This window comes from Ctenopharyngodon idella, chromosome 18 (genome assembly GCF_019924925.1).
Source record: "Ctenopharyngodon idella isolate HZGC_01 chromosome 18, HZGC01, whole genome shotgun sequence".
Classification (NCBI taxonomy): domain Eukaryota; kingdom Metazoa; phylum Chordata; class Actinopteri; order Cypriniformes; family Xenocyprididae; genus Ctenopharyngodon; species Ctenopharyngodon idella.
Genome location: NC_067237.1, coordinates 3,770,803 through 3,796,809, shown reverse-complemented (window position 1 = coordinate 3,796,809; position 26,007 = coordinate 3,770,803). Strand labels below are relative to the sequence as shown.

Sequence of the window (26,007 nt, the reverse complement as noted above, 5' to 3'; positions counted from 1 at the left end):
ACAGCATATCACAATCCTTAAAAAATGTGATGGGGAAAAAAACTTTATATTGTTTGAATATTTCACAAAAATATGTATCACAAAAATACTCAACATCACAGGCTTCCTTTTTTAGTGTCTTATCTGTACAGATCATGCATATAAATACGTAAAAATAGTACATATCTTTCTAATAGTATCTAAAATAAACAGAATTCCATAACAACAACCAAAAAACCACATAGACAAACCAATCATCAAAAAAAGCAAAGCAATATTTCCAAAATGCTATAAAATTCTACAATTTAAATGGCATACTGCACAATAAAAGCATAAGCAAAAACAAAAATAAATAATATGTCTAAATGCCTAATATGTATCTGTCTGTTTTGCACAGACTGTTTGTTTTTTATCTACAACAAAATGTGTTTGATCAGAGAAATATCTTTACAGAGAAATCAATTCAAAGTGTCATATAGTGGCAAGTTACAAAACATGAAAATAAGGTCTACAATAAATAAATACTCTTTTTGTAGCAACATTTTAATTATGCTTAAGTCATGTTTTTTGGTATAATTTATTGTTTATATATTTTTTGCTTTATTTGCTTTAAATATAAAACCAGCAAGATGTATGTCAACTGCGATGCTTACTGTTTCGAACTGCTACTTTTTGTTTCTGTATACTTTGTTGTCTTAGTCACTACAGTAAGAGTTCCCTCTGTTTTAGTAATCAGATGCTCTGAGGACATTTCTTGGGTCAAAAATTCTACGCTTGGCATCTTCACATAGAAACCTCCAGAGGCTTCCTCACTAGAGCCAGGAAGAGAGGACTTGCTTCCTTTTGGAGAGCTTTCTGGTGTGATGTGAAGGATGCCAGTAGAATGGGGACTAAGGGTAACCTTGGGTACTTTGAACCATGTTGTTTCCTCTCTTTCTTCACTCTTCTTTACAGTGACAAATCCAGCTGATACTGTAGGTATTGGGGACTCTGATCCCTCCCGTTCTGCTAGCATTTCAGTCCTTGCTTTTGAATATACTAAAGTATCAGCCTCTCTTATTGTACCCGATATTGTCTCCTTGCTCTCTTTGCTTTCCACTGAGGTCTCCTTCCTGAGATGTGTCATGCTTGTTTCCATTTCCTCTTCCTGAACTGTATCTTTTGAGTATGGTGAGAAAAACTCCAGTTTGGGCAATTTAAGCTTTCCAAACATTGCTTTTTCATCTTTGTCACCATTTAGACTTGAACTTGTTCCATCATCAGACCCACTTGGCGTTACATCAAATGATCCTCTCTGCCCAGATGAAAATGTGACTTTGGGCAATTTAAGCTTACCAGTTTTTGACTTGCCTTCAGTTTCCACCTCCTCTTCCAAATGTACTGCTTTCCCCTTTTCATTTGATCGAGACTTGCCAAAACTCGTCTTCATTTTTGTCTTTGGCAGCTTGAACTTCTCATCTCCAATTTCTGCACTTGCTTCACCACCTACATTAGCACTAGAGCTCTCTGTTTGTGGATCCACCATAACAAATACAGCTTTTGTTACCTTTGGCATACGTGGGCCCTCATACTCCACCTCAGAGTCTACATTTATAGAGTGACCTTTTACCTGAGATGATGTGATGTTAGCTTCAGGTGAACTTAAAGATGGCAGAGGTATCCCAAACTTTGGAATTTTGACTTTACCCGTTTGCTTTTTATCTTCTTCAGAATGATTAGTGTCAGCTTGGGCAGTCTCAATGTCAAAGTCAAGTTCAGAAATCTTTGGTGCTGGTAAATTAGCTTTTAAGTTTGCATCAGTTTTTCCAGTTTTTACTTTTGGCATTCCGATATTAAATTTTGAACCTTTGACTTTTGGCCCTTTTATTTGTTTTTTTGGTGCAGTGGGGCTAAGATCAATTTCTGGAAGTGCAGTCTTCTTTTTATTTTTTTTTCCTTGTTTCGATAAGCCAAGATCCAACTCTAGATCCACATTAGGGCCCTCTATATCTGTAGTTGGCATCCTCATCTTTTTACCCTCTTTATGTGCATCCTTAAGACCCGCATCAGTAGAAGGAACTGATATGTCTGGATCTCTTGACATTACTATATCTACTTTTGGGACTTTAACATTTGACATAGTGAATTTTCCACCCCCTCTTCCAGATTCTACTTCTTTAGTATCAAATTCAACAGTTTTACCTTCTGGTAATGAAATGTCTACCTGTGGTATCTTAATATCAGGCATTTTACATTGTCCACCTTCTACTTCCACAGATCCTGAAGCCTCAGTGTCGCCCTGTTTTGCCATAGGGTAATGATATATCCACTTTAGGCATTGTTATTTTCGGTAACTGAAAGTTGCCACCTTGTTTTCTGACCTCTGTTTTTTCTGTATCCTCTTGTTGTCCTTCTAATGATATATCTACTTTTGGAATTTTGATATTAGGCACCTTGAATTTCCCTTCTTTGCCACATGCTCCCTGTTCAAGAGTATCACTGTCTTCTATTTTACCATGAGGTAATGAGATATCTACTGTTGGTAGTTTAATTCCAGGGATCATGACTTTACCTTTTCCTTCACCAGGCTGAATTTCTGGAGCAACGCCTTTAGATTTTATTTTAGGAAGGGATATATCAACTGTTGGCATCTTTAATTTTCCACCTTCTAGTTCTGAATCTGGCGCATGACTTTCTCCTTTGCTTCCATGAGGCAGCGATAAATCTATCTTAGGCACTGTGATGTCTGGCATTTTTAATTTACCTCCTTTAGCTCCAAATTCTGAATCAGGATCATCAGTTTCCTTTGTTTTTCCATGAGGCAAAGATATATCAACATTAGGCACTGAAATTTTTGGCATTTTTAGTTTTTCACCTTTAATTTCAATGTCAGCATTAGATGTGTCATTTTTCACATGAGGTAACGATATTTCCACTTCTGGCATTCTTAATTTACCCCTCCTTCCAATATCCACCTCATGGTTACCTGTGTCACCTGTTTTTCCATGTGGAAGTGAAAGGTCTACTTTAGGGATTTTAACATGGGGGAAATTTACTATACCTCTACTACTATCAATGTTTAAGTCAGAAGTGTTTGACTCCATTGGTTCATGAAGTTTTAACCTAGGCAAGGAAACATCTAAATCAACTTTTGGAACTGATATGTCAATAGTTGGCATCTTAGGAATTTTTAAACTGCCCTCATAACCTCTGATATCTGCTTCAGATACATCAACCTCAGTTTTTGGAAGCAATACCTCACATTCTGGAATATTTGATGTTGGCAGTGATATCTCAACTGCTGGCATTTTGACCTTTCCTTTGTTATCCACTGCAGGCATATCCATTTCTACATCTTTGAGTTTTGCTTTTGGAGTAGTTGTCTTGAATTTGGGGAATTTGAGCTTGTATCTGACCTTGTCATCAGGACCTTCCACTCTGATTTCTGGTTTTGTAATTTCTCCAGAGCCTGCCTTTATCTTCATTTCAGCTTCAGGGCCAATTATTTTAATATCCTTTTTAGATGCTCCAATAGATGGCATTTTGATTTTGGACTTATTCATTTTGGCATCTGTTTCCACTGATGGTGATGTTTTTTCCAAGTCCAAATCTACAGATAAGCCTGGACTCTCTAGTTCTAGTTTGTCTCCACTTTTCAATTTTCTGCCAAATTTAGGGAATGAAATTTTGGGCATTTTTACAGAGACGTCTGGAACATCAAAACTTGCCCCAGATGAGGGTCTTCCACCCTCTGCCTTAAGAAGTTCAATATTTTCTCTATCACTGCCCTTTGCCTTTGGAAGACTAAAGCCCAGGTCAACTTTAGGAGCAGATATGTCAACAGTTGGGATTTTCACTGTTGGCAGCTTGATGTTACCACCTAAAGTGGTCTCAGGGACATTTAAGTCACTCATTTTGGCACCAGTAGCTTTGGTCTTAGCATCAGAATCATAGGTCATTTTAGGTACTGAAATGTCTTTGTCTTTCTTCTCTGACCCAACTTTGAGTTCACGCTCTGTAAGTTTCATTTTTGGGAGAGAGATATCAACAGTGGGCACGTGAAATCTTAAACCTTTTTTAGTATCATCATCCAGATCAAGCCCTCCCTCTGTGGTTCCTGGCAGAGAGATATCAATAGAGGGCATGTGAATCTTTCCACCTTTGATATCGGGACCTTCAATGTTGATTTCACCCCCTGATGGTTTTAATTTGGGCAAGGACACATCAACTTTAGGCATTTCAAATTTTCTTCCTTTTCCTGCATGTCCTTCAACATCTACACCACCTCCTGCTCCTCCTCCTGGCAGAGAGATATCTATAGAGGGCATGTGAAACTTTCCACCTTTGATATCGGGACCTTCAACATTGATTTCACCTCCTGATGGTTTTAATTTAGGCAATGACACATCAAATTTAGGCATTTCAAATTTTCCTCCTTTTCCTGCATGTCCTTCAACATCTACATCTCTTCCTGCTCCTCCTCCTGGCAGAGAGATATCTATAGAGGGCATGTGAAACTTTCCACCTTTGATATCGGGACCTTCAACATTGATTTCACCTCCTGATGGTTTTAATTTAGGCAAGGACACATCAACTTTAGGCATTTCAAATTTTCCTCCTTTTCCTGCATGTCCTTCAACATCTACATCTCCTCCTGCTCCTCCTCTTGGCAGAGAGATATCTATAGAGGGCATGTGTAACTTTCCACCTTTGATATCGGGACCTTCAATATCGATTTCACCCCTTGAAGATTTGAATTTAGGCAATGACACATCAAATTTCGGCATTTCAAATTTTCTTCCTTTTCCTGCATGTCCTTCAACATCTACATCTCCTCTTGCTCCTCCTCCTGGCAGAGAAATATCTATAGAGGGCATGTGAAACTTTCCACCTTTGATATCGGGACCTTCAACATCAATTTCACCCCCTGATGGTTTTAGTTTAGGCAAGGACACATCAACTTTAGGCATTTTCAATTTTCCACCTTTTCCTGCATGTCCTTCAACATCTGCATCTCCTCCTGCTCCTCCTCCTGGCAGTGAGATATCTACAGAGGGCATGTGAAACTTTCCACCTTTGATATCGGGACCTTCAATGTCGATTTCACCTCCTGATGGTTTTAATTTAGGCAAGGACACATCAAATTTAGGCATTTCAAATTTTCTTCCTTTTCCTGCATGTCCTTCAACATCTACATCTCCTCCTGCTCCTCTTCCTGGCAGAGAGAAATCTATAGAGGGCATGTGAAACTTTCCACCTTTGATATCGGGACCTTCAATGTCAATTTCACCCCCTGATGGTTTTAACTTAGGCAAGGACACGTCAACTTTAGGCATTTTCAATTTTCCTCCTTTTCCTGCTTGTCCTTCAACATCTACATCTCCTCCTGCTCCTCCTCCTGGCAGAGAGATATCAATAGAGGGCATGTGAAACTTTCCACCTTTGATATCGGGACCTTCAATGTCAATTTCACCCCCTGATGGTTTTAACTTAGGCAAGGACACATCAACTTTAGGCATTTTCAATTTTCCTCCTTTTCCTGCATGTCCTTCAACATCTACATCTCCTCCTGCTCCTCCTCCTGGCAGTGAGATATCTACAGAGGGCATGTGAAACTTTCCACCTTTGATATCGGGACCTTCAATGTCGATTTCACCTCCTGATGGTTTTAATTTAGGCAAGGACACATCAAATTTAGGCATTTCAAATTTTCTTCCTTTTCCTGCATGTCCTTCAACATCTACATCTCCTCCTGCTCCTCCTCCTGGCAGAGATAAATCTATAGAGGGCATGTGAAACTTTCCACTTTTGATATCGGGACCTTCAACATTGATTTCACCTCCTGATGGTTTTAATTCAGGCAAGGACACATCGACTTTAGGGATTTTAAATTTTCCTCCTTTTCCTGTATGTTCTTCAACATCTACATCGGCTCCTGTTCCTCCTCCTGGCAGAGAGATATCAATAGAGGGCATGTGAAACTTTCCACCTTTGATATCTGGACCTTCAATGTCGATTTCCCCCTCTGATGGTTTTAGTTTAGGCAAGGACACATCAAATTTAGGCATTTTCAATTTTCCTCCTTTTCCTGCATGTCCTTCAACATCTACATCTCCTCCTGCTCCTCCTCCTGGCAGTGAAATATCTATAGAGGGCATGTAAAACTTTCCACCTTTGATATCGGGACCTTCAATGTCGATTTCACCTCCTGATGGTTTTAATTTAGGCAAGGACACATCAAATTTAGGCATTTCAAATTTTCTTCCTTTTCCTGCATGTCCTTCAACATCTACATCTCCTCCTGCTCCTCCTCCTGGCAGAGAGATATCTATAGAGGGCATTTGAAACTTTCCACCTTTGATATCTGAACCCTCAACATCAATTTCACCACCTGATGGTTTTAATTTAGGCAAGGACACATCAACTTTAGGCATTTTCAATTTTCCTCCTTTTCCTGTATGTCCTTCAACATCTACATCTCCTCCTGCTCCTCCTCTTGGCAGAGAGATATCTATAGAGGGCATGTGAAACTTTCGACCTTTGATATCGGGACCTTCAATGTTGATTTCACCTCCTGATGGTTTTAATTTAGGCAAGGACACATCGACTTTAGGGATTTTAAATTTTCCTCCTTTTCCTGTATGTCCTTCAACATCTACATCTGCTCCTGCTCCTCCTTCTGGCAGAGAGATATCAATAGAGGGCATGTGAAACTTTCCACCTTTGATATCGGGACCTTCAATGTCGATTTCCCCCCCTGATGGTTTTAATTTAGGCAAGGACACATCAAATTTAGGCATTTTCAATTTTCCTCCTTTTCCTGCATGTCCTTCAACATCTACATCTCCTCCTGCTCCTCCTCCTGGCAGTGAGATATCTACAGAGGGCATGTGAAACTTTCCACCTTTGATATCGGGACCTTCAATGTCGATTTCACCTCCTGATGGTTTTAATTTAGGCAAGGACACATCAAATTTAGGTATTTCAAATTTTCTTCCTTTTCCTGCATGTCCTTCAACATCTACATCTCCTCCTGCTCCTCTTCCTGGCAGTGAGATATCTACAGAGGGCATGTGAAACTTTCCACCTTTGATATCGGGACCTTCAATGTCGATTTCCCCCCCTGATGGTTTTAATTTAGGCAATGACACATCAAATTTAGGCATTTTCAATTTTCCTCCTTTTCCTGCATGTCCTTCAACATCTACATCTCCTCCTGCTCCTCCTCCTGGCAGTGAGATATCTACAGAGGGCATGTGAAACTTTCCACCTTTGATATCGGGACCTTCAATGTCGATTTCACCTCCTGATGGTTTTAATTTAGGCAAGGACACATCAAATTTAGGCATTTCAAATTTTCTTCCTTTTCCTGCATGTCCTTCAACATCTACATCTCCTCCTGCTCCTCTTCCTGGCAGTGAGATATCTACAGAGGGCATGTGAAACTTTCCACCTTTGATATCGGGACCTTCAATGTCGATTTCCCCCCCTGATGGTTTTAATTTAGGCAATGACACATCAAATTTAGGCATTTTCAATTTTCCTCCTTTTCCTGCATGTCCTTCAACATCTACATCTCCTCCTGCTCCTCCTTCTGGCAGTGAGATATCTACAGAGGGCATGTGAAACTTTCCACCTTTGATATCGGGACCTTCAATGTCGATTTCACCTCCTGATGGTTTTAATTTAGGCAAGGACACATCGACTTTAGGGATTTTAAATTTTCCTCCTTTTCCTGTATGTCCTTCAACATCTACATCTGCTCCTGCTCCTCCTCCTGGCAGAGAGATATCAATAGAGGGCATGTGAAACTTTCCACCTTTGATATCGGGACCTTCAATGTCGATTTCACCCCCTGATGGTTTTAACTTAGGCAAGGACACATCAAATTTAGGCATTTTAAATTTTCTTCCTTTTCCTGCATGTCCTTCAACATCTACATCTCCCCCTGCTCCTCCTCCTGGCAGAGATATATCTATAGAGGGCATTTGAAACTTTCCACCTTTGATATCGGGACCCTCAACATCAATTTCACCACCTGATGGTTTTAATTTAGGCAAGGACACATCAACTTTAGGCATTTTCAATTTTCCTCCTTTTCCTGTAGGTCCTTCAACATCTACATCTCCTCCTGTTCCTCCTCCTGGCAGAGAGATATCTATAGAGGGCATGTGAAACTTTCCACCTTTGATATCGGGACCTTCAACGTCGATTTCACCCCCTGAAGATTTTAATTTAGGCAAGGACACATCAAATTTAGGCATTTCAAATTTTCTTCCTTTTCCTGCATGTCCTTCAACATCTACATCTCCCCCTGCTCCTCCTCCTGGCAGAGAGATATCTATAGAGGGCATTTGAAACTTTCCACCTTTGATATCGGGACCCTCAACATCAATTTCACCACCTGATGGTTTTAATTTAGGCAAGGACACATCAACTTTAGCCATTTTCAATTTTCCTCCTTTTCCTGTAGGTCCTTCAACATCTACATCTCCTCCTGCTCCTCCTCTTGGCAGAGAGATATCTATAGAGGGCATGTGAAACTTTCCACCTTTGATATCTGGACCTTCAACGTCGATTTCACCCCCTGAAGATTTTAATTTAGGCAAGGACACATCGACTTTAGGGATTTTAAATTTTCCTCCTTTTCCTGTATGTCCTTCAACATCTACATTTGCTCCTGCTCCTCCTCCTGGCAGAGAGATATCAATAGAGGGCATGTGAAACTTTCCACCTTTGATATCGGGACCTTCAATGTCGATTTCACCCCCTGATGGTTTTAACTTAGGCAAGGACACATCAAATTTAGGCATTTCAAATTTTCTTCCTTTTCCTACATGTCCTTCAACATCTACATCTCCTCCTGCTCCTCCTCCTGGCAGAGAGATATCTATAGAGGGCATGTGAAACTTTCCACCTTTGATATCGGGACCCTCAACATCAATTTCACCACCTGATGGTTTTAATGTAGGCAAGGACACATCAACTTTAGGCATTTTCAATTTTCCTCCTTTTCCTGCATGTCCTTCAACATCTACACCTCCTCCTGCTCCTCCTCCTGGCAGAGAGATATCTATAGAGGGCATGTGAAACTTTCCACCTTTGATATTGGGACCTTCAATGTCGATTTCACCTCCTGATGGTTTTAATTTAGGCAAGGACACATCAACTTTAGGCATTTTCAATTTTCCTCCTTTTCCTGCATGTCCTTCAGCATCTACATCTCCTCCTGCTCCTCCTCCTGGCAGAGAGATATCTATAGAGGGCATGTGAAACTTTCCACCTTTGATATCTGGACCTTCAACGTCGATTTCACCCCCTGAAGATTTTAATTTAGGCAAGGACACATCAAATTTGGGCATTTCAAATTTTCTTCCTTTTCCTGCATGTCCTTCAACATCTACATCTCCTCCTGCTCCTCCACCCGGCAGAGAGATATCTATAGAGGGCATGTGAAACTTTCCACCTTTGATATCAGGACCTTCAACATTGATTTCACCTTCTGATGGTTTTAATTTGGGCAAGGACACATCAACTTTAGGCATTTCAAATTTTCCTCCTTTTCCTGCATGTCCTTCAACATCTACATCTCCTCCTGCTCCTCCTCCTGGCAGAGAGATATCTATAGAGGGCATGTGAAACTTTCCACCTTGGATATCAGTTGCTTCTATATTGATTTCCCCCTCTGAAGACTTCATTTTAGCTGAGCTAATATCAAATTTAGGCAACTTAAGTTTACTTGCCCCTGTAGTTTTGCCTTCAAGGTCAGTGTGTCCTTTCACCTTCCCTTTTGGAAAGGAGATTTCAACTGATGGCATATTTAACTTTCCTCTGTGTATCTGAGGATCTTCAGCTCTCATTTCTCCCTCTGGGGCTGTTACTTTTGGCAGCGAAATATCAATTTTTGGCATTTCAAACTTTATATCTGTTCCAGAATGACCTTCCATATCAAAGTTTTTCTCAGTTTTATCTTTAGGCAAAGAAATGTCAATGGAGGGTGTGTGAACTGTGCTTCCTTTTAACTCAGGTCCTTCAACATTGACTTCCACTGGTCTTGATTTAATCCTTGGAAGTGAAAAATCTAATTTGGGCATGTGAAACTTTCCTCCCTTTTTGACATGACTATTGACATTTTTGTCTCTTTCATTTGTTGATTTCGGCAATGAAATTGAAACAGAGGGCATAGCAACATTAACAGTACTCACATTAACAGTGCCATCTCCCTTTACTTTTCCTTGTGGAAGAGAAATGTCAACATCTGGCACATCTATCTTTTCACCCTTCACTTCAGGTCCTTCAATATTGATTTCAGTCCCTGTTGATTTCATTTGTGGTAAGTTAATGTCCAATTTTGGCATTTTAAATTTTGTCCCCTTTTTGGTTTCTCCCTTGAGACAAACATCACCCTCTGCTTTAACCTGTGCTGAGGAGATATTATAGGAAGGCATATGTAATTTGCCACCTTTGAATTCAGGTTCTTCCATGCTGAGTTCTCCTTCAGTTGATTCAATTTTGGGTAAGGAAATATCCAGTTTTGGCATATCAAATTTTCCCATTTTTCCAGAATGTCTCTTGACATCTACATCACTTGTGCCTGTTACTTTTGGAAATGATATATCAACAGATGGCACGTTGAATCTTTTGCTGTCAGACTCTTCAATACTAATGTCACCCTGTGATGACTTCATTTTTGGCAAGGAAATCTCAACACCAGAAGCTTTCACTGCAGGCAGAGAGATATCAACATTTGGTATTTCAACCCTTCCACATTTACCAGAGGGTTCCACATTAATATCTCTTCCTTCTTTTTTATGTGGCAATGAAATATCGATTTCTGGCATGTGAAACTTTCCAACTTTGGTATTGGGTGTTTTAACATCAAAGTCACTTTCTCCTGATTTGAGTTTAGGTAGACTTACATCAAATTTAGGAATTTGAAACTTATCTCCATTCTCAACCTCAAGATTAATGTGTTCATGTGTTTTTCCTTTTGGTAATGAAATATCAACTCCAGAAATGCTTACATCATGACTTTCAGAAATTTTACCCTCTGGCAATGACATTTTCAGATCAATTTTGGGCATTTCCCCTTTTCCAGAATGACCCTCGACCTCAACACCAGCCTCTACTTTTCCTTTTGGTAATGATATATCAACGGATGGCATTTGGAATTTCTCACCTTTGACCTCTGGGTCCTCAGTATTGATTTCACCTGTGGATAATTTCATTTTTGGAAGCGAAACATCTAGATGTGGCATTTTGAATTTGCCTCCTTTCCCAGATGGTTCTCCAACCTCAACATTTCCCTCTGTTTTTCCTTTAGGGAGTGAAATATCAATTGATGGCTCAGGTAATTTTACATTAGGTAGGGAGACACCTACGCTAGGCATTTTAAACCTTTCCCCTTTTCCAAAATGGCCCTCAATATCTGCACCCCCCTCTGGCAAAGATATGTCGACATTTGCTCCTTTCTCAGTATGACCTTCCACTTTTCCCTCTGCTTTACCTTTTAGTAATGAAATACTGATATTTGGCTTGTGAAATTTTCCAATTTTTGCTCCAGGTTCTTCAACCATGACTTCACCCTCAGGGGATGTTATTTTTGGAAGAGAGATGTCTAATTTTGTCACTTCAGATTTTACCCCTGTACTTGCATGTCCCTCAGTATCAATGTTTTTTGCAGCCATCTTTGGTAATGACACATCTAATGTAGGAAGATCAATGTCCACATCTGATGTCTCTATCTTGGGAACTGCAATGTCAAGTTTGGGGAGAGAAATCATATGCTCTTTGACCATGGATCCATCAATGTCATCTCCAAATTTTTGTTTTGCATCAAGGTTTAGCTTTGGTAATGATATGTCAAGTTTGGCCGTGTTGATTCTTTCAGCATCTTTGGATTCATCCGTGCTCTTAGTTTTTGAGAGATTCAAGTCCAAATCCACATTTGGTGCTTTGATGTCAATCTTAGACATTTTCATTTTATTTTCATATGTATCGTTTTGTTTACTTGCCTCTCCATCAATTTCATCTGAATGACAAGAAAGTCTTACCTTTGGTAGTTTAAACTTTGGGATTGTTATCTTTGTATCTGAGACATCCAAATTCATTTTTGGCATTTTTATCTCAGGACCCTCTCCTTTTCCTTTAACACTAACCTCAAGATTAGGAACTTTAGTTTCAGCTTTGCCCTGAGGCACGTTCAAATCGCACTCTACTAACGGAGGCTTAATTTTGGCTTCTAAGTCTTTCACCTCGAAACTGTCATTTGAAGATTGTACATCTAATTTTGACTTTTTCAATTTGGGGAAATTCATTCCAAATTTTGGACCTTTCGCCTTGACCTTTAGCTTTGCTCCTGAGGCCTCTCCCTCATGTGTTGCAACATCTACACTGACATTCCCTTCATCGGCAGCAGTGTCTGAGGCTTTTATTTTTGGAAATCTGGTCTTCCTCTTCTTCTTGCTACTAGCGATCGCGCCCTCCAGATGTCCTGATACATCTGCAGTGGCCTTCCCATCTTTCCTCATCTTGAACTTTGGGAACACAAACTCAACATCAACTGGACTGAGGTCTGATCTGCCTGGTGAGCCCTCAATGTCCAGCTCTGCCCGTGCTCTTGCTTTTTTGTTCTCTTTTAGTCTTTTCAATCCAAATCTTCCTCCTCTCCTTTTCTTGGCTTTGAACGGTTTCACACTTTTGACGCTCTGCAAGAGAAAGGTTATCAATCCTTCTAGTTTCTACTGTTGTAATTACTTTTGTTTAATAATATGAATTCACTTTGGGCAATACTGTGGATGTTCAAAATGTCATTCTATTGTATAGCAATATTTCAGCATGTACCATTCTTTGCATCTTGGCCTTAGGTCCTCTGAGCTCAAGATTTTGTGCACCTGGACGTATGCTGACTTCACTTCCTGGCACAGTCCTCTTCAAAAAGAAGGACACTTTGTAGGGTTCTGCACACTGAAGAATTTTTAATGCGTCCTCATATTTCACGTTATCAAAATACACCCTGGCACTTAGCAGTTGATCTCCTGCAATAACACATCATCAAAAATTATATATAACTTACATGATTTCTCTTTGTATTCTTAGTAAATCAAGCAAAAAAATTAATTCAGTACACCCATATTCAGTATGGAAATGTTGTACATTAAAGTTTGTGAGGTTAAAGTTGGTTCTCAACTTTATATTGTACTTGACATTGCCCTTTGTAATGTAAAATACAGTCCCTGGGTACCTTTCTGTAGGCTGAGGTGCTTCGCTGCTGGGGAGTCTTTCAAGACTTCTTTGATGAAGATGCCACGCTCCCCTCCACCCACCACACTGTACCCACTAGCTCCAACTTCAGCCTGTGTTTCAACAACCACTTCCACGAGCTCTGACAACTGGTTATCCTTTTCCGCCTGCTCATAAAATTTCAAAGTAAAAATGTGCAATGGTGAAGGGTGAGGGTCAAACAAGTCATTTAATTTCAAATAGACGTTTCTAAGGTTTTGTAAAAGCTATTAGCTTTTACATATGCTTTGAGTGGTATACCTTCATGCTCAAGATGTTCATATTGTATTCCACAACAATGTTTTTTTTTCTCTTACCTCATTCTTATTGTCTGTGTTGGAGGGATCCTCCATGTCTGTGGATTGGGTGTCTCTAAGCTGGCTTCTCTTCTGACTCAGAACTTGTTTCAGTTCTGCATGGAGTTTTTCCTTCTGAACCTTGGAAACAAATGTGGAAATAAGATCAAGAGAGGTTAGAAATCCACATCTCCACATGGCTGGCTCACAAAGAGCTTGGAATTATATTTGTAGTACTCACAATTCGCTCTGGGCTGTCCTGTTCATCAGCAGAGATGCTGTGGTGTGTACTTAGATGAGGGCCAAAGGGAGGTCTATCTGAGGGGGGAGAGCGTCTTTTGCTGTTTACCTATTTGTAAAGTGGCAAACAAGGCAGAGATAAGATCAATAAAATAAAACAGCCACCATCTATTGACTTTAAAGTGGTAATGGTTTGGCAAGTGGCTACCTACGGGTGAATCTCTGGCTTCTGTATTCCCATGACTGTCCTCTCTGTCAGAGTCTGAAATTAGATGTCAGCAGCCATCAGTCAAAATGACTTGTTTGTAATAACTGTATTATAGTTGTTTTGTAATAATACATTTCGGCTGATTTACACTAGTGTTAATTTCGTTAATAAAATCTATGATGAAAAGTGTTAACAGCCTTGTTTTTTCCATGATGAGATGACACCAACATCATTAATCGATAACTGTGATTATATCAGCATGCATTATCATTAACGAAAAAAGATGAGACTAAATAGTTAAAAAAAAGTAAAAACTTTACCGGAAAAAAGAGCAGACTAAATATTACAGACTGTTTTTAACAAGCCTTTACTATGAGGTTTCATGTTTGCGGTTGCCAGATGTCAAGATTTTAAATCCGTCAATCAGAGCTTTTCTCAGTTTACAGCTGGTTGTAAAAGGCATCTTAAATGTATCTTCTGTGACCAACTGTGTTTAAATTTCAAAGGTGGGGGTCTAATTTAATGACTGAATACTTTCTTACCCCAGTGTGTTTCTGCATGATTATGATAAGCAGGGGGAAAAAGTAAGCACAAAATAATGTTTGTGCTTTATCTGTGAACCTCTTGAAACTTAATGATATTACAAGACCTTAATGCATGTCTCCAGCTTTGGCTAGCATAAACATACCTCACTTTATACAACAGTTCTTTGGTTCTCGAATCTGATTGGCTGAGAGCCGTGCAATATTCTAGTGATAACAACACTCCTACCTTTCATCGTTTTTGTCACTTCGCTTGAAGTGACTGTCGTGGCAGCTGACCAAATCCACTGTAATTTTTTACAAATACTACACTTGTTGTACCACGAACTGTAGTTTTAAGAGTCTTTTAGGCTAGAATGTAGTTGTTTAGACCTGAAATATGTGACTCATATTTAATCATAGTCAGTGATGGGAATAACGGCGTTATAAATAAACGGCGTTACTAACAGCGTTACTTTTTTCAGTAACGAGTAATCAAACAAATTACTTTTCCCCCTGTTACAACACCATTACCGTTACTGACAATAAAATGCGGAGTTACTATAATTGAGCTCACTGAAGTGGTTTTCATCCGAGTACGCTCTCTCTCAGTCATAGGACCTGCAAAGTTTTTCTCTGGTGTGTGTTGGGGCGGGACACATAGGCTAACTGATGATGATTGGTGTGTGACTAGAGATGATGGACCTGCAAAGTGTTTGTAAAGTAATAGTACAGGTTAGTCATATACAAATATAATTCTAAACTGATAATAATGTACGATGCTCTCTCTGTGTGTGTGTGTCAGAGCATGCGAGCAGAGCGCAAGCTCAAACCAGAATACCCTTTGTGACATGCTGGATCAAAAATATGTGAAATAAGTTTTTTCTAGTCGACTAGTAGTTGTTCATTTAAGCCATTAGTTGACTAATCACATTTATATTCATTTAATTTCTTAAATACTGGAGAGAATAAACCATAATAATGAACGTTTACGTAATATAGGCTTATATAGCACTCAAGCGCACGCATAAAGCTTGCCATAAAGAACTGGCAAAAGTAATGATTATGAATGTGACAAAAAACAGCAAGGAGACATTTTAATTGTTTATTAATAAACTAATGTTTTCTGAATCAGTGTCGGCTGCAAAGATGAAGTTGACATTGCTGACTCTCATCATCTCCGCAAGTGGACGCGCCTAGAGAGAGAATGCGCATTTCATTCGGATTACATAATCAGAGAGTAGCCTATTTCTTTTAGTTTTGAATTGATATATTGATATATTTCTCATGTCTGTGAGGCAAGCAGCCTATACGCTGAGTTTCGGAGACGCGCTCCAGTTCACGTGGAAGTGAACGCGCCGGCGCCTCCATGTCATGATTATATTGTCTGCTATATTTGCTTCTTATTTATTAAATCCAGGCAATTGGTTGATGAAACATTGATTAAAATTAAGATGCAATTTTTACAAGGCCTATTTAAATATGAATAAATATGAAACTACGTTTTCTTTAAAGGCTACTAACACGTATAGTACAGTACAGAGAAATTTAATGTTGTGAGCAAGAGCGGATCATGAGTCACAAGTCGGATCAAGCATCATTTATTTTTAGACTTATATTTAATATTGGGGGCATCCAAGTTATTTGACAAGTTATTTTAAAGTAACGCAATAGTTACTTTCCCTGGTAATTGGTTACTTTTATAATGATGTAACTCAGTTACTAATTCAGTTACTATTTGTGAGAAGTAACTAGTAATTATAACTAATTACTTTTTTAAAGTAACGTGCCCAACACTGATCATAGTGCCTATTTTACAATTTGTTCTGACGATGCGATTCGAGCTCCAGGCCGTTCAGTGCTCGTGTACTCAACCAGAACAGCTTCATCTCGGCCAGTGCTTCTGGGATTTGCCGCTGTCACTTATAGTGGTTAAACATGAGATATAATTCATTTTGTGTACATAAAATGGGCAATCTTTGGTCTTATTAATCTATTACTTGTTCCTGAGCAAATTGAGTTGGGCTATGTTAAATTTAATAATTTAATATTAAGGCTATATTTAACTTACATCCTGTAGAGCACTGCTTTTGTACGTTTGACTGAATTGTACATTTGTGTTTATTTCCTATTGTCATTTATAATGGCTATTGTTGTTAATTTAAATAATGTTGTTAAATAAATTTTGTTTTATATAAATAATATGTTGTATTTGGTATTGAGAAAGGGTCCATTAGTGTGTAATTTGGATTGAGTGAAAGTTACATTAATGTATGAGTGAATGAGTGAAAGAGACTTTTAAATTGAAAGGGACTTTTGTAAACAAAGGACGTTGTTTTAGCACTGTTTAGGGGAATTTCCTTTAATTGTAAAAAGGACAAAATACAAAGATCGCTTTCCTCAGCGGACATTCAAACGGATTTTTATAATGGATATAATATTATGGACATCGACCTGAAGAATGAATGTTATATCAGACACAGGTAATGCTCACTCAGGCGATTTCTCTCTCTCTCTCTCTCTCTCTCTCTCTCTCTCTCTCTCTCTCTCAATAATACTGTACAAAATCAATGAGTTTCAATGGAGGGACTCAACGTTTCTTCTTACTAGTTCTAAAGTGACGTTTTTAGAATTAGTAACTTGAGATTAGAATCCGTGGCGGAGGGAAGTATTTCTGCAAAAAAGAGGGTTTTAAAGACACTCCATTGTTATTTCTTATTTATTTACACACTTGTGCCGTCGAACTGTTGTATAAACGCAATATCACACTCGTAGCCTTGCGATATGGCTGTATATCAACTGTGTTGTTATCTATGAGACTAAAAAAAGTCTTGTCCCTCCATAGATCATCAGGTTAGTAGGCTTGCAAATGGTGTCCTCTCTCAATCTGCATGGTTCTCATTCCTCATTCGGCAGTGGTGTCTGGTATCTGTCTCTGCCGTAAGAATGTGTAACCAACATTAAGAGATCTTTAGACCAGCGAGCGGGTAATTTCTAACCGGCTCAGTCACCCACATTGGATAACCTGTTACACAAGACAGGCACACATAACATGGCGCTAGCAGGTGTTCTTTTATCATGCTGTACCAGCTGTGTACTCCCCTTTTTTTTCTAATTTAGGCTCACAACCCATCAATAAAATGGCAAGACAATGAAATATATGTAACTCATGTTATTATATATATATATATATCATTACAGTCACTCTTATAAAATAAATACAATTGACACTGTAGGTGTCCTTTAAAAGGAACTGCAAAATAATATTTGTATATGCATGTCTGTGTGCCTGTGATGTTTCCCTGTCAATGTCCTGAGACCCTGAGATAGGCTCCAGCATCCCCACAACCCTACATAGCACAAACAGTTTGGAAAATGGATGTGTTTGTGTGTGTGTGTGTGTGTGTGTGTGTTTCTGTTTCTGTTTGTGAGTGAAAGAGGCAGCTGTTCCCTAGTGATGCTATGTGTCCAGAGGAGGGGACAGAAGACTGGAATGGTGCTGCACATATCTGATCTTTATATAAACACGCGCTGGCCTGACCTACATGTGTTTCTGTAATGACAGAGCTGTTAACACTAGAGATCCTACAAATGCTGCCATATAATAGGGAAACTAGGTACACATCAGCCAAACATAAAAGCACTTACGCACAGCTAACGAATGCTCCCAATATATAATTAATACCTGATGTACTTGAGAAAGTTCAAAGTTTTTTCTGGAGGTAAGAAAAGCTCATTTATACACAGAATGGCACCAACTGATTTAAGGGTACTGATGCATAACATAGAGAACAGTGATACAGAGGGAATTAAAATGTGACTTTCCACTTCAGAACACACATAATTGAATTTGTTTGTCATGAATTTAAAGTAAGACTTTAGTTTAGGGTCCAATTTTCACTATTAACTAGTTGCTTATGGCATGCATATTACTAGGATATGGGCTGTTTTTGCATGACCATATTCTACATCCCTTAATCCTACCCAATACCTAAACTTAACAATTACCTTACTAACTATTAATTAAGAGTTTATTGAGGCAAAAGTCATAGTTAATAGTTTGTTAATAGTGAGAATTGGACCCTAATCTAAAGTGTGACAAAGTTTTGATCAAAGACCTGGCCAAAAATGTCCAGCCTAGGAAAATGGACATCTTCACCCATTATTCAAATATTATTAAAAAATTTGTTATAGATTTTTTTAGTACATTGCATAGTTGTGCTTGGAGTCAATTTTTTTGTTTGTGATAAAGCAATGAAACATGTCGAACTGTGCGGACACAAGTTTTTAACAGGCTATCAGACAAATAAATTATGAACACATGCAAAAACAAGAGAGAAAGATAAGTACCTTGACCAGGTTTAGTGTTTTGTTCTTCCCTCATTATTAATATATATATATATATATATATATATATATATATATATATATAATATATATATATATTATCTTCCTTATATTTTGATGGTTTAATCAAACTTGTAGGGTTATTAAACAAATTGAATTATTTCTGATTCAAACCCACTGCCTCAACCTCCTCTGTTCTATTATGTCCTATTGAACACACATTCCAGCCACTTACAAGGACAGCAGAGGACAGGGATGTAATTCTGTTGCTGTTGATTCAATACAGTCACAAGATCATTTGGTATGAGAATAGGCACTTGATAATGACACAAGAACTACAACTAGACCATAAGCCAGTTGCCCACATGGGTATTTGTCCATCCCTAATCCAAACAAAGACACGAGGATCTGTGTCTGATATCCAGTGGTCCAAAATAAACAAACTCTGTATGAAACTTTGTGAAGGGTCTCAAAAATATCCTAATTTATAGATCTAAATTGCATTTTGTGTTTCTGAGAAACACGTCAAGTCACTGATGGTCGCTGTTGTTTCTGTTTATAAGAGGACAATGAGGGGAAGCATTGCTGACATTGTCAGAAAAGATCCGAGACTGAATTTGGATGCTCAGAATACGAGTTTTGATTCTGATTGATAATTTGATACACGTGCTAAAGTGTTCATCTCTGAAAATCATCTCTTTTGGTGGTTTAATTTTGTATTTTGCAAAACTGAGAGTCTATTATAAAAGCAAACGTGAGGCAAAAACAAATGAGTCCATTATAAAAAAAAGCGTTACTGCAGACACAAAATTAAAATGACTAAATTAAATCAAAATTAGAGTTTTGAAACTTTTAGCTTTGAGGTCATGTTCGTATCCTCCTTAATGTTAATTAAATTCATTTCTAGCATATATGCTCTCATGTACATGTATACTCTCTCCCAGGAAAATAGAACAAAAATATTGTTGACTTGTCCTGTATTTTTGTCCAATCAGATTCAAGGAAATGAGTAACAGATTTATAAAATATAAATATATCTTTTGTTATCTGTGTGGGTAAAAGTGGAAAAAATTCCATTCTCAATTTGTCCGAATTGAGAGTATTTTTTCTCAGCACGTCCGTCCTGCCTCAGGGGAGGTATGATGGATCTCCTGAGGGTGTGTAAAGCTAAGGAGGAAATGCCTCCCTTTAAACAGGAAACTAGGATATTTCTTGAGATAAAATAACACCCAACACCAAATCTGAGAGAAAAACAAGTTAATTAGCAGTTAGTTAGTCCAGTCAACCAAGTCTATTTTGAAGAATGTTGGTAACCAAACAGTTGTTGGGTCCCATTGACTTCCATAGTATGGAAAAAAGAAATTCTTCAAAATTTGTTGCTTTGTGTTCAGCAGAAGAAATAAATTCATACAGGTTTGGAACAACTTGAGGGTGTGTAAATGATGACAGAATTTTCAGACTGAATTAATGCTAGATTTTTTTCTATAAATTACAGTAATGGTATCTGAGGAGTTGCCTAATTCTCATTTTTCACAGTTGTTTTGCTTTTTTTCCAGATTCAATCATTGGCTCGTTCTTAGAGCATGTACGCACATGCGCACTCTTCAAAAACAAAGTTTTAAATCTCAACAAACTAAAAGTCATAAAATAACATTCATATATACTTAAAAAAAAAGATAGAGATTGTACTGAATCTTGCTTATTTCGCTCAAGATAAGGATTCATGTCATTCAAACAAGAAACTATTCTTCTAACTACACCTGTTGTTCCAACCATGCAAATTTGCGATATTATTTGCGAATGTTCATTGGAACTATGGTTTCGAGAAACACCGACTTGTTGAACTATGCTGATAACGACGGAACTTGCGACCATAGTTGGCTAACAATGCGTTTAGGAAATGTACCCCAGAATGTGGTCAGCCCTTTGGGCTTTCATTTCTGACCCGATAATAAAAGAAAAACTAATTCTCACTCTTTATAAATCAGTCATTAAAAATGTGTAAAAGCTGAATATCGCTAATATTTGTAACATTAATATGGTGCATTATTAATTTACTTTAAAGAAAACACTTGATAAGTGAGTAAACCTATAGCAAACCCAGATACAAAGTCCAAAGTTCCCAGAAACATTTTTACCGTTGGTGCAGCATGATATAGGGCCCTATCATACACCCGGTGCAATGTGGCGCCAGGCGCGATGCAAGTGTTTTTTGCTAGTTTCAGTTTGACGCAGTTATCATTTTCATGTCCAGCGACATGTTTAAATAGCAAATGCACTCACGCCCTGATCACAAATGGGCGTGCTGGTCTGAAAATGAGGTGTGTTCAGGTGCATTGTTGGCGTGTTGCTATTTTGAGGCGACTGAAAACGACTGCGCCATTGACCAACTGAAACCTGGTCTAAAGTCAATGGCGCAGTATTTTTTTGTTATTTAAAGGGTGTGTTAGTAATATGCGCCTATAGGTGAGTGCACAAACATGCCAAATATAAAAAATAAAAAGATTACAATGTAAAAGATTATTATTGTGTACATAAAGATAAAAATACCTACATGTCATAATGGATAGTCATTGCATGTAACAGAATTAGCTGTTTGCAGTAATGATGAATGAAATTGGCTAATTATTTGACCAGTCGTGGCAGTACACACATGTATTTAAACTGACTCTTCAGGTTGAGGGCGTCTATATTCTGCCATGTAAATAGTGAATCCGCCATGGTGCAAGCACACCTGGCTTTTAAAGGAAATGGGAGATGATACTGTGATTGGTTTATTGCACATCATACCCAAAACACACCCATGACTCATTAAGAGACTAGCTACAGCCCTTTTGGACCATGCGCGACCGACCATTTTTTCTGTCATTAAAGTAGCAAAAGTGGATTCAGACACGCCCTAAGTGTACCTGCACCATGCGCTTCAGACCATGCGTTTAGATAGGTAAAATAGGGCTCATAGATATATGGTTCAAAACTGTATATTTGGACACTTTCTGCAATGACACTACATATAATTTTTGGCAATGCTACATATAATAATCGACAAAATTACTCAAAGTTTCATCCACAAAAGCAGCATCCGTCTGAACAACAGCATGTGGTTGTTCTTCTTCTTCCAAACAGAATCTGACTCGCATGCATATTTCAGCGGCATCACAGCCTATCTATAGCGACTTAAACAAGTCTCGACTCCAAACCCCCCGTACCCCGATTCGCTCCTCAGTGCAACGGTGTCCCATTAACACATCTGACTCCTGAAACGTGGCAGGAATGGCACTTGTATCACACACACAGACATTATTAACATACTCGTGTTGGGAGGAGCTGGCTGAGAGCTGCCTGAAGCACATGAAGTATCAAAACATATCAAACATCGCTGACAGAGTCTGCGAGTATTTCAGCACTGGATTAGAGATTACATTCCCCTGTGAAAAAGAAGTGTGCTTAATTGTATTAGATGTGCACTTGTGGGGTGCTTCAAATCTTTTGTTCAAAAATTGCAGATAGTATAATATTAATAAAGTAAAAGGTCACTTAAAGAGAGTACACTTTCATGACTGCTTTTCTTAACACTTTTTAAAAAAATGCACAGTTACACTATTTGTTAACACTTTATTTTACATTGTCATTGTTACATATGTTACATGTAGTTACTATAGTAATAACTATAAATTATGCACAATTACATGCAACTAACCCTAAACCGAACACTATAGTAAGTACATGTAGTTAGCCTTAATATTACTTAGTACTTAAATGTATAATTACACTGTAACAAAGTGTAACCCACTATTTTATGGTGTCCTTGTTACAGTGTCATTATCATTTAATGCACTTTAGGGTTAGAATTATGGTTTGGTTTAGAGTTAGTTGGATATGTATAATTTACTCTTATTACATGTAACATGTAACAATGACAGTAAAGTCAAGGGTGACTACACGTTACTACATGTACTTACTATGTAATAACAGTAAATTATGCATAATTACAGGTAACTAACCCTAAACCAAACCCTAACCCTATCTGGTAACACTTTATTTTACAGTGTCATTGTTACATATGTTACATGCAGTTACTATAGTAATAACTATAAATTATGAATAATTACAGGCAACTAACCCTAAACCAAACCAAACCCCAATCCTAACCCTATAGTAAGTACATGAAGTTACTTAATATTACTCAGTACTTAAATGTATAATTACACTGTAAGTCAACTTAAAATAAAGTGTAACCCCCTAACCATATCTCTATAGTAAGTACATGTAGTTAAGTATAATTACTCAGTACTTATTTAAGTAAGTACAATGTAACTACATCACCTTAAAATAAAGTGTAACTAAGTTAATATACTTTAAGTGTATGAATTTACAACATCATAACAAATGTTTAATTACATATATATTTTTAAATACATGGCAGAAATTACATTAAAGTATATTTTAGTTTACCATAAATGCTTGTCAGTACATTCTTCACATTTCAAAGATAGTAGAAGTCGTTATGAAATTACTGCCTGCATATAAAATCTTGGTTCTTGATGAATCTGATCCTGTAGGAAGGCTCTTGTCCTTAACTCTCACTGTATTTCATCACATGCTGCTATCTTAACTATGGCATGTTGGGCCATGAACTCCACACAGTACCGTGAGACTGATCTTATGACCAGAGCAGCAGCTGTTGCAACCGTGTAAGACTAATACACACACATACGCGCATTGGGTTTCCATGTTTTATGGGGACTTTCCATATAATGATTTTTATACTGTACAAACTGTATATTCATATATTATCCCCTGACCCAGGAAACTCTGCATTTTTACATTTTCAAAAAACATAATTTTGTATGATTTATAAGTTGTTTTCCTCATGGGGACCAAAAAAAAAAAAAAAAGTCCCCACAAGGTCAAAAATTACTGGTATCACTATCCTTGTGTGGACATTTGGTCCCCATAACATAGGGAATACCAAGACCACACACACACACACACACACACACACACACACACACTTCAATGCGACTCAACATTTCAGTGCCTTCAGCAAGTATGAGGAACATTAAGACGCTCAGGTAAGCTTCATCTGGTCTGCTGTTTAAAATCGTAATCAGCATTGAGCGTTTCTTGAACTTCTAATAACTTGATTTAGCACAAATTAAAGAAATGTACAGCAGCCAAAAGCAGTCATTTTCTTCAAGTTTGTGCAAATCCTCCATTCACCAAGAGCTTAGTCTATCATATTTAGCTGTACTAAAGTTTCCATGTCAATCTGAGAGTCTTGTCATTTTTGTCAAAGCTCCACACAGCAATGCCACCCAACGTAACCCAACACAAGTCATCTATTACCTACCTTTATTGAGTGTTTCCTTGTGCAGAATGAATTATTCCCTCAGTAACAAACTCTCTCTTTCTCCCCTCACTCAGAGCCAGCTTATTCTCTGACTGACGCACACTGACCAGGACATTTGCAGTATTATTATGGACTCTGATAGGGGAGGCGGTCAGCAAGCCAATTGGACAAAGCCAGTGGGATGCCCCATATACAGAGGGTGTGAAAGTGGGGTTGGAGTAACGTCTCAATTGGCAGTCTTATACAGACACAACCAGTTTACTATCATAACACAAAAGAATATGGCCTGAGATTTACTGCACGTGAAATCAACAAAACTCTACTCAGACAAACAATATCTGAACGTGTGGTGATTGGTGAAGTGAAAAGACGTATTTAAAAATGAAATGGAATGGCTTGTTTTTAATTTTAGGGAAAAATAGTTTCACTTTTTTCGTCTGGTAGCTGTTGTCTCGGGCTTAACACCTGAGTTTAACCCGCTTGAAGTAGCTTTCTGTCCAACAGTGAGGTGTGTCTGCTTGTTTTTTAGGCATCCTGCCCATGTGGAAACTGAGCCGGGTGGTGCCTAAACAATTCTAACAGGTCACAAGATGCTGCCAAAATTCATTAGCCTCTCAGCGTGACATACAGGTGGATCGACGGGGTCAAAATAGCACTTAAAGCCTCAAGCTGGGCACCCACCGGTTGGGTGTTCACATTGTTGTAATACTGTTATTGTTTAGTAGGATAAGCAGTATAAAAGGTCAGATAAGCATTTGAATGAGGCAGGGAGGTTTCTCTGGCACAAGGTGAGGTGTCCAGTTTATTAGCGAATGCACCTATCAGCAGAATAGCAGCCAAGAATCTGCAGACAGCTGGCCGTGGACGTCATGTGACACTGATGGACTAACAGACAGACAGTGTGATCACATGACAAAGCAAGCCAGAGGAAAGAAAAATGTATGTTTGTGTATATTGTCGCACGATTTCATATCTTAAGTCTTCGACATTGATTCATCGCTGAAATCCTGTTCAAGATAAGCAAATATAGATCTCACATACTTCCTTTCCTTCTCAGATATTTGAAAGTAAACTTTGCCATGTCAACCACTTCCTTCTTGAACTTCACCTCCCTTTTAAAATAATTTATAGCTGACGAACTGAAGAGCAGATTAATTTTAAAAAAAAATATTTTTAGTTAGTTCTTTTATCACAATTAAGTGAAAATAGAAGTGAATATTAAATAATTTAAGTAACTGAATAATTTTAAAACTTTGTACAGATGTTGTGATTATTGTTGTGCTCATCTGACATGAAAAATTGGCAATTAATAAATAATAATTTGTTATTTATTATTTATTATGGTTTTCCCGTTAGTCATTTTTAATATTCCCTTAACTAAAAAAGCCCAGTCCTTAATGACGTCCTCCAACAGGAAGTGACATCATTTTCAGCAAGAAAACAACACAAATGTCAGTAAGTATTAGCTTGAGGAATTCTGTGATGTTTTGTGATACAAATTGGTTTAATTAAGCTTATTTACAAAAACAGCATCCTGTTTGATATAATTACAAAAATCTTTAACTTTATTTAAAATTCAGATTAACTAATTAACTAACTCTCGGTTCCTTGCTGAGTAATTGTTAATTTTAGCTTTTTATTTTCTGTAGGTTTTTTGAAGTTATAATTAATAATGTTAAGGTGGGACTTTGGCACCCTTGTGAAAAAGTAGAAGTACACTTTAGCATACTTGTAAAAAGAGTACTTATTACGCACATAAAAGAATATGCTTAAGTGTGAACTGAATGTAATGTATTCAAACTC

The 26,007-nt window shown here is 38.0% G+C and overlaps 1 protein-coding gene across 2 annotated transcripts in view; it reads right to left on the bottom strand.

The window, feature by feature from the left end:
* Positions 1–24,343, bottom strand: part of prx (periaxin) — a 100,354-nt gene extending 76,011 nt beyond the window's left edge. Inside the window, exons 1-8 of one of the 2 annotated variants that reach the window (XM_051869453.1) lie at positions 24,205–24,343; positions 13,988–14,037; positions 13,777–13,884; positions 13,557–13,676; positions 13,202–13,367; positions 12,802–12,995; positions 6,695–12,665; positions 4,943–5,047 (exon numbers count right to left, since the gene is read on the bottom strand). In XM_051869453.1, the coding sequence (XP_051725413.1) occupies positions 4,943–5,047; positions 6,695–12,665; positions 12,802–12,995; positions 13,202–13,367; positions 13,557–13,592 (6,472 nt within the window). In that variant the 5' untranslated portion in view covers positions 13,593–13,676; positions 13,777–13,884; positions 13,988–14,037; positions 24,205–24,343. Of the gene's footprint in view, positions 1–2,106; positions 12,666–12,801; positions 12,996–13,201; positions 13,368–13,556; positions 13,677–13,776; positions 13,885–13,987; positions 14,038–24,204 lie in introns of those variants that run through there. The other variant, XM_051869452.1, reaches the window with a different exon arrangement.
* Positions 24,344–26,007: the final 1,664 nt, after the last annotated feature.